The sequence below is a fragment of the Lipotes vexillifer genome, unplaced genomic scaffold (genome assembly GCF_000442215.2).
Source record: "Lipotes vexillifer unplaced genomic scaffold, Lipotes_vexillifer_v1.1 scaffold987, whole genome shotgun sequence".
Taxonomy (NCBI): domain Eukaryota; kingdom Metazoa; phylum Chordata; class Mammalia; order Artiodactyla; family Lipotidae; genus Lipotes; species Lipotes vexillifer.
Genome location: NW_006787426.1, coordinates 158,132 through 167,137, shown reverse-complemented (window position 1 = coordinate 167,137; position 9,006 = coordinate 158,132). Strand labels below are relative to the sequence as shown.

Genomic DNA, 9,006 nt, shown 5'->3' with positions numbered 1-9,006 from the left:
GGGGGACATCCTCGTCAGAGGCCCACAGATAGGAAGCAGTCAGAGCACGGGGAAAAAAAAGGCACTTTATTAAGAAAGCTTTGGCCAAGCCCCTGCCGGGAGGAGCCCATCCTGGGGCACCCGGATGGGGTGGGAGCAGCCCTGCCGGGGGCCTATAAATACATCTCCACAGGCCACTGGAGTTGCCCCTCGGATTCCCAGGCGTGTGGGGTGGTGCGAGGCCATCAAAACCAGCTCGACGGCAGAGGGGCCAGGGCTGGGGAGGCTGGGGCTAGGAGAGCATGGGTGGGGCTGGGGTGGGTGGGGAGACAGCCAAGCCTCCTGAGGAGCAGAGACCAGCCCTCCTCCCCAGGCTCTGGTCAACCAGATGCCCTGGGGCTCGGCCAGTGGAAGTAGCCTCTGGCTAGGGTCACAGAAGGGAACCTCCAGCCAGAGGCGCCAGGCCCTGGCCAGAGAGAGGCTGCCAGGGTGGAAGTGCTTCTGGCCTCAGCCAGGAGAAGGTGACCCAGCCAAGGCACTCTTGGCCAGTAAGAGGTGTTCTTTAGGCAGAGCCCTCCTGCCCTTGGCCTTTGAGACCCGGGCTGGTGGGAGCCCTCCACAGGCAGGCCATGGGAAGGGAGGGGCCAGCAAAGCGTCTGTCAGGCCTTAGCCACTGGGATGGGGCTTCCTGCCCGAGCGCGGGACCCCATCCAGGAGGGCCGTTGGGCCTGAGCCAGTGAGACGCAGCCTCCCGCCAGGCTGCTCTGGGCTGGGGCCCTCGCGGGAGACGCCGGGCGCGCACGGGACGCGGGGTGACAAGCAGCGCTGCTAAGCCGAGGAGCTGCAGGCACGGCGGGGCCGACCTACTACAGGGTGGGCGCGCCCGCCCGGCCCGGCTCTCCCGCCACCTCCCGGCTCTTCTTGCGAGGCGGCTTCTGGATGGGGGTCTTCTTTCGGGGGGTGTCGGATCCTGGCGCGCCCGCTGCCGCCTTCTCGGGCCCTGGGGCCTCGGGCGCGGAGGGCGCGCGGACCGGCGAGGCGGGAGGCACCGAGCGCTTGGCCTTCTGCGGCGGCGCCGGCTTCTCTCGGGGGCCCTGCGTGCCCACGGCCCCCTCGGCGCGGCCCAGGCTGCGAGTCTTGTCGCGCAGCTCGGCGGCCAGCATGGAGGCGGCCTCAGGTGCGCTGCGCGGGGGACCGCCAGCGTCCGTGGGCTCTGAGAAGCCAGGGCCACGGCCCCGCGCTCGAGCCCGGGGCGGCGAGGGTGCTGCGAGGGCTGGCCCCTCCTCGGCCAGCCCCGGGTGTCGCGGCGTCGGGTCGCGGGCCCTAGGGTTGCAGGGCTCGTCCGGCCGCGCCGATGTGTCGCTGGGCGTCCGTTTCCTCTTGCTGGGGCTGGTAGCGGCCTCGGGGCCCGCGGGTGGCGGCGACGGCGCACGCGCGGCGGCGGCACCGTGCTTGCCGTGGATCCAGGACACCTTGGGCTTGGTGGCGGGGTCGGGCGGCGGCGGCTTCCTGCGCTCGGGCGATGGCGAAAGCGACAGGCCTCGGGCCTCGCCCCGGACCGGCCGGGCCTCGCGCCGGGCCACACGCGCATACAGCGCCCCGCCAGGCCCGTCCCCGCTCGACGCTGACCGCTCGCTGTCTGAGGACGCGCGGAGGGGCGTGGCCTCCTCCGCGGGCGTAGTCACCGGTGCAGGGGACGAAGCCAGCGTCTCGGCAGGGGCAGGGGCAGGGGCTGGGGCGATGGGGACCTCCGTGTCCCGGCTCTCGGTTGCCGCCTCTGATAAGGGACGAGCGGGGCGGTCACCTCCTCCGGAAAGAGGTTGGCCCTCCAGCCTCCAGGAGCAAACCCTCGCTGGCGCCCCACCTCCCCTCCTCTTCCCGCCCCAGCTGGCGCTCAGTCGCTGTGGCATCCAGACATGCCTGGCACATTCACTGCACTGACCACAAACTTAGCTCAGAGCCCCGGAGGTGGAGGGCTGGGGTAGTGGGGCTAATTCCTGGGATGCAGCCCCAACTCGGCCTGGACTCGCACCCCTCCCCCACCACATCCCCGGCCTGGGGGGCCACCATCACCACATTTGACCCTCGATTCATAGTCCTTCTTTAAGAGAAAGGCCTTCTAAGGCTCAGAGGTTAGTCACCTGCCCAAGGTCATTCACAGGGGTGGTCTGGGGAAGAGAGAGGCCAGAAGCCCAGCTATTCAGGCTGCTTCTTGATGTTTGTGAGCCAAGGCTTCAGGTGAAAGTGTGTCCCCATATCCTGCAAACCCCATTTCCTGTCTCCTCTGCCACCTCCTCCCCAGGCCCGGAATTTTCTCTGCCTGGTCTCCCCAGAAGTGAACCTGGGCTGTGGCTACCTCCCCAGACCCTACCCCAGTCTGATGCTGGGCAGCAAAGAAGCCCACTCTGCAACCTCAACTGTGTATCCACCCCCCAGTTAACAGCATCACTAGCCCTTCCTCCCCATGCTGCCTGTCCCTCAGAGCACGGAAATTTCAGCTGGAACCTTTCACTGGGTCAGAGCGAGAGGGGTCCTCACCCCAAGCAGAGGGGCACTCACCCTCGTGGGGTACACAGTATACGGGGCCTTCATCCGTGGTGTCAAAGGAGGAGAAGGAGGCCCGGGAAGACCATGATGGCGAGGGCTGCTCCAGCCCCGAGGGTGGCTCCAGGAAGCTGCAGTTGAGCGTGTTATCCAGGTCGTGATGGGCCACTGGGGAAGCAGGGAGGCAGAGCTGCCAGGGGCCCCGCCTGCCCCAGCCAGTGCCCTCACCAGCCCTCCTGCCACAAATGATGGAGGGACCCAAGCCAGCCCTACCCCAAGATAGTGGGTGGGACAGGCAATTCAACAGGCTAGTGTACGGCCAGGGAGCTGAATGAGGTCGGGCCGAAAGTTGGGAAAAGAGAGAGCACCTGGCTGGGAGAGCCCATCAGGGCCTCCAAGCCACGCTTCAGATCCTGTCTTGCAGCAGTTTTTGAATGCAAATGTGCAGTGGTGAAGCTACCCTTTGCCTCAGCCGTCTCAGCAGGCTGCACCCCTAGGCACGGCCTCCACAGACATAGACCCCACAACGGGGGAATCCCAGAGGCTGGCCAGCCCGTCCCCCTCTCACAAATGGGATGTGGGTTCCAGCCCCCACATCTGTGCCCATAGATCCCACTCTGCTGGAGTGGGCCCAGGGGTTTTCTCAGCTGTCTGCATCTTTACCTCCCAGGAGACTTCATCTCCCCATCCCCCTCATCTTTGGAAACAAGTGGGAAAGACGCAGAGAGACTCCACCCCGGTGTGAGTCAGTGCAGGCAGAAGGAGAGAAGCAGCATCGCCCCGCACCCAGCCCCATCCTGAGGTAGGGTGGGGGCCGAGGGACCAGCCTGCCCACTTTCCAGGAAAGACCCAGGGCACAGATGGGGATTCGGGCCGGGGGCGGGTCTTCCTGTGGCAGGGCATTCCCACTCACAGGTGCCCGCGTCCACCTGCGGCTCGCAACAGGACTGACAGTGTACTCACTCCCGCAGACTGCGGGGGCCTACCGGCCGCGGATGTCCAGTCCACAATGCCCCACCACACCACACATGCAGTCACTCAGTCACCGAGACAGGGCCCACACCTGCCCGCACACGTAGGACCCCTGCCTTCCTCCAGGGCTCCCCTGCATCCGCAATCCTTCTTTCCTCCCTCTGGTCGCACCTCCCCACGCCCCCACATCGACACTCAAGGCCCCGCAGTTCCTACACCGACCCCGTCACACCCATTTCCCAGCAGCCTCCTGCGTCGGGGGGTGTTCCCCGGAGACTCCTTACCTACGTCATCCTTACCTACGACCTTGGGCAGCTTCTGCCTGCGGAGAGGGATCCGGGGCAGCTTCATGCTGATGCGGCTGAAGCGCCCGCATAGGCGCTGCGGCGCCTTCTTCCTCCCAAGCGAGAGCTCCCTGCGGGGGCGGGGTCTGAGCGAAGGGGCGGGGCCGTGCCTGTGCCAGAGGGGCGGGGCGAGCCCGTGGGAGCCCACCCACAGGGAGGGAGGGGCCTGAGCTGAGGGGCGGGGCCTAAGGCCTGGAGAGGCCCAAGGGAGAAGAACCTCAAGGAGGGCGGGGCCTGAGCTAACGACGGGCGGGGGCCCCCCAGGGCGGGGCCGGGAACTGCGCGCCGCGCTGCAGACCCCGCGCGGCCGGAACCGGGGAAGGGAGGGAGCTGGAAGCCTCACCCGCGCGCGGGGTCCTTGCCTCGGCAGGCGCAGCAGCAGCCGAGCAGCGAGAGCAGCAGGCCGAGGAGCAGGGCGAGCAGCGCGCCCGCGCCCATCACGCCTTTTCGCTGGTTGGTCTCTGTGGGGGTCACAGGGTCAGCGAGGTGCCGGCAGCCCCCGCGCCCCCGCCGGGTCGCCCTCACCCACTCACCCAGGCGGCAGGCACCGGTGACCGGGTCGCACGAGTCCTCGTGGCAGCTGCAGGCTTGGGCGCAGTCCACGCCGTGGAGCCCGGGCGGGCAAGTCAGGTTACAGCTGCGGGGGCGCGAGGTCAGGGAGGGGCGTGGGGTCTGGGAGAGCCAAGCGGCCCTCGATTACGCCTCCCGCCCTCGCCTCCGCGGCCAGCCAGCCCCGGCCCCGGGTTCTCCATTCTCTAGGGACTGCAGCCCACCCCCACCTCCAGCACACCCTGAGCGATCAATGTTTTGGAAACAAATGTGTGCACTCCAGTGGGACGGAGTCTGGGGGACGGGCCGTGGACACTGGCCGCAGTGCCCATTGCTGGGGCTGACTCCTGTGGGGGGAAAAGGGGCTGCCAGACGAGACCCTTGGCTGTACGTGGAGGTTCCTGCTCATTCCACATCATCTCCGAGTCACCTTGAGGGCCCTGCAGCCCTCAAGGAACCCACTGGCCGCAGGCTGACCTGGTCGCTAGATCCCGCTCGAGCGCTGGCTCCACCCCAGGGCAGGAAACTGCCCCAAACAGCCTGTTGTCGCTCCCTAGCTGAAGTATGGGGGCCAAGGCTGAGGGGCCAAGCCTGGGTCCCGCCTGGTCGGCCAACGCAGCAGCACCTGGGGTCTGGCGGGAGCCCAGTGCCGGATACAGACCCCTCAAACCCCTTGGGTCCCCGGGCACTCACTGGGGCCCGTGGACGCCCGGGCTGCACAGGCAACGTCCCGACTGGAAGTCGCAGTGGCCGCTGCCGCAGTCGGCGCACACGAACGCGCAGTCCTCGCCGTAGGTGCCATTGCTGCACTTGGTCTCACACCTCGGAACGCGGGGAGGAGGCGTCAGCGGAAACAGGGCAAACGACCCTTAAGCCCACAGAACCCTCCGCGGAGGGCAATCAGGGGAGGCCGGCTGGGGGCTGCATGTCTGAGGCGGACACGGGTTGCTCACCGGTCACCGATCCAGCCCGCGTTGCAGCGCGTACACTTGCCGGTGACGTGGTTGCAGGCGTGCCCGTCGCGACACGGCGGGCAGCGGTGGCCGCAGCCCTCGCCGTAGAAGCCAGTGGCGCACGGCTGGTCGCACTTGGTGCCGTTCCAGCCGGGCTCGCACGTCAGGCAACGGCCCTCGGCCACCGTGCATGGCTGCTGGCCCTTGCACTGGCCGCATCTGGGGAAGGGGCAGGAGGCTAGGCGGGGTCCCGGCCGCCTCAACCCGGCTCCCTCGGCGCCTGCCCCTCCTCTCCCTCCCCGGCCGGGGCCCGCGCTTACCGGCGGCGGCAGCCCAGGCCGTAGAAGCCGGCAGGGCAAGGCTCGCGGCAGTACTTGCCCCGGTAACCGGGCTCGCACGCGCACGTGCCGTCCACCGGATGGCAGCGGCCGCGGAAGCACTGGCAATAGCGCTCGCAGCGCGCGCCGAACGTGCGCTCGCGGCACTGGCAGCGGCCGCTCTGTTGCTCGCACGGCGACGTGTTGCAGGCACACTGGTTGTTGCAGCTGCGGCCCCACCAGCCTGCGTGGCAGAGGCACGCGCCCGTCTGTGGGTCGCAGCGCGAGGTGGCGCTGCAATAGCACGCGCTGGCGCACTGTGGGCCCCACCAGCCAGGCTCGCAGCGACACGCGCCGCTCCGCGGGTGGCACGCGCCGTGCTGGCATTGGCACGCATGCTCGCAGCGTGCGCCCCAGCGCCGCGCATGACACGTACACTGGCCCGTCACGTCCTCGCACTGCCCGTGTGGGTGGCAGACACACAGCTCCTTGCAGTCGGGACCCCAGAACTGGCGCGGGCACTCTGCAGAGCGAGCGGAGAGGGTGGGAGGCCCAGGTGCTCGTGACGGGGCCCAGACCCAGCCCGAACCTGCCCGCGTCCAGCCCCCCGCCCCCGGGGACCGGCTCCCGACTCAGGCCCCGCCCACTAACAGGCCCCGCCTCCAGGTCAGGCCCCGCCCATCTCTGGGATCCTGCCCCACTGCCCCGCCCGCCACAATCCGCACTCACTGGTGTCGCAGTTGGCACCGAAGTAGCCATGGCGGCAGCGGCACTCGCCCGGCCGCACACACACCTCGTTCTCCGAGCACGTGGAGTTGCCTTCGCACACAGCTGCGGACGAGACGCGCCCAAGTTGTTGCGAGTTCAGTCCCCACACTATCCCTCCTCTCCGTGACCCCGCCCCCTGCCCAAGTCCCAGGGTGCCCTACTCACCGATCCCACACTCGTCCCCCTGCTGCCTCCAGCCGGCGCAGCAAGTGAGCTCCTGGGAGCTGCAGGCAGAGAGGGAGCCTGAGCTCGGGACCCACTCCTAGTCCTCGCTGGGTCCCCCAGTAACCTCCACCCTGCCCTAGGGAGGTGGTTATAAAGGCCCTCATGTGTGCCCGGCACTGCTGTAGGTTTGGGAGACTCGAAGCGAATAAGACACAAATTCCAGCCCTCTAGAGCGGGACATTGGGAGGCGGCAGATGGCAGACCACCTCCAAGAACTTGCCAGTTCCCTCTACAAGCGGTCTCGCCACTCCTCCTGATCTGTGCCCTCTTCCCCCATCCACTAGGCCAGAGAAGAGACCCCACATGTCCCAGGAGGGGCAGCAGTGAGGTGGGGGTGGGGCAAAGGTCCCTGGGCCTCCAGGACCTGCTCAGGCATAGAGGTCTAGGGCATCCCTGGGGGTGGGGGTCTGGCCAGATGGGTGTCAGGGATCCAGATATGACGTGACCTGGGCAGTGCCAGGACTGGCTGGGCCGGGTGGGCACATCTGGATGCCCAACTGGAGCACCAAGGCAGATGGGTAGTCTCTGAGTGTGGTGGACACAGCGAGGTGTCCACTTGGAGAGGGGCAAGGTACACCCAGGGAGTCCTCCATCCGAGTAAGGAAAGTAAAACTGAGGGCTGCAGAGCACCAGGGCGAGACTTGGGCTGGAGGAAGGCAACGTTAGAATGTCCTCTCCGTGAAATTTCATAAAATCTTGTTTAATTTTATTTGGCTTTACAAGGTACAGTAGGAGGTAAAAAATTTATGTGTCCCGTATCACGGTGGTGCAGCCTCCCAAGCCCTGGGCTTATGGAGTGTGTAGGCACAAAGGTTTGGAGGCCCTGCCCAAGTGAAGCCATGGCCACTGGTGAGGGCCATGAGGGCTGAGGTGGGGTGTGCCCACACTGTGGGGCAAAGGAGGCTAAGAAGGAACACTCAGGCTGCAGTTCTGCAGGGTCCCATCAGACCTAGAACTTCAGCCAAATGCTAAAGGCACATAGCCACCATTCACACTTCAGAGAAAAGGAGAGGGCCTCTTGGGAAGGATGTGAATCTAGAACCGGGATGTTGTGATGGGAGGAGGTGGGAGGGGCCTGAGGACCCTGGGGTGGGGGTGGGATGGCCTGAGAAGGGAAAGGCTGCAGCTGCCCCATATCACACCCCTCAGAAGATGCCCCCCAACCGTTCCCAGCTCGAAATGATCACCACACCCTGGATGGGGCACCTGGACTCCAAGGGAGCCCCCTCTCCCAGAAAGGGCTGGATTCTCCTTTGGGCCAAAGATATGGGACCTGGGGAACAGGATCCATAAAACCCCAAACTTCAAGGAATGGGCCACCTTATTTTCCACAAATAAAACTGGAAACCAGAGACAGGAACTCTAAGCAGGCCTGGATTTTCTGGCCCCCATTGTCCCCACCCACCCAGCTCCGAGATGGCCATCTGTAGGGAGACCCAGGTCCAAGGGCCCATCACCCTCCTGCCTCTTCTGCCAGTATGAACCCAGGTCTCCGGATGGAGAGCCTCTGTAGAGGTCCCTCCTGCAGGCAGCCTCACCAGATGGCCTGCTGGGATGGCCCAGGAACACTGACCACCTTCCATCCTGGACGACCTGGCTGCATGGCTCTGTAATCAGGTTGGGAGCCTGGTTTTAGGGCCACACTAAGCTGGATTGGATGACTGGGTCTGCCACTTGCTGTGTGACCTTGGGCACAGAACTTTTCTTCTCTGAGCTCCAGCTGCTAAATCTGTAGAATGGGGCCCATAGGTTTGGCAGGAGGATTAAGAGAGTCAAGATGTGTCCAGCACAAACTATGAGCTCAGCCGAGGCTGTGCTGTGAGCTCCAGCCCATGCTGAGCAGGCTCTAGGAAGTCCCTGAGTTCACCTGGTCCTCCCAGCATGGCTGGTGCCCAGGCCCCACCCAACAGAGCTAACAACCCTGCTCCCCGGCAGGACAGAGCCCACGTGGAGGATGAGTCTGTGGGACTTTTCCTTCTGGGACAGGCTGGCAGAAAAGGCTGGGCTAGGTTGGCAGGCCCATTTTCCCAGATCTTATGAAAGTTAGATGACAAGAAAGATGGCCCAGTGCAGGGGTAGCTCCTACACTAGGGAAGGACCCTGAGGTGTCAATCCAGGCCCCTCAGCAAGCAGGCTGTGCTGCAGGCTGCCCCCCCATAGATCACTGTTACTGCAAATGAAGCTGCGGTGATTTAAACCTTCATCTTGAACCTGCCCAAGCCACCTTGGCAAAGCTCCCCAAGAGCACTGCCTGCTCACTGTGCCAGTGTCTGTCCCATTCTCTCCCCGGTCCAGACAGGAAGCTCCTCTGCCTCCACGCCCCCTGGGACTCCATGCCTGCCCCGCTCTCCCCCC

General features: G+C 65.6%; 1 protein-coding gene across 2 annotated transcripts in view; it reads right to left on the bottom strand.

Annotated features, from left to right (window-relative positions):
* Positions 1 to 314: 314 nt before the first annotated feature.
* Positions 315 to 9,006, bottom strand: part of SCARF2 (scavenger receptor class F member 2) — an 11,354-nt gene continuing 2,662 nt past the window's right edge. Inside the window, exons 2-11 of one of the 2 annotated variants that reach the window (XM_007460006.1) lie at positions 6,592 to 6,650; positions 6,388 to 6,489; positions 5,662 to 6,181; positions 5,342 to 5,560; positions 5,082 to 5,210; positions 4,373 to 4,476; positions 4,183 to 4,300; positions 3,795 to 3,925; positions 2,539 to 2,691; positions 315 to 1,756 (exon numbers count right to left, since the gene is read on the bottom strand). In XM_007460006.1, the coding sequence (XP_007460068.1) occupies positions 846 to 1,756; positions 2,539 to 2,691; positions 3,795 to 3,925; positions 4,183 to 4,300; positions 4,373 to 4,476; positions 5,082 to 5,210; positions 5,342 to 5,560; positions 5,662 to 6,181; positions 6,388 to 6,489; positions 6,592 to 6,650 (2,446 nt within the window). In that variant the 3' untranslated portion in view covers positions 315 to 845. The remainder of the gene's footprint in view (positions 1,757 to 2,538; positions 2,692 to 3,794; positions 3,926 to 4,182; positions 4,301 to 4,372; positions 4,477 to 5,081; positions 5,211 to 5,341; positions 5,561 to 5,661; positions 6,182 to 6,387; positions 6,490 to 6,591; positions 6,651 to 9,006) is intronic. The other variant, XM_007460007.1, reaches the window with a different exon arrangement.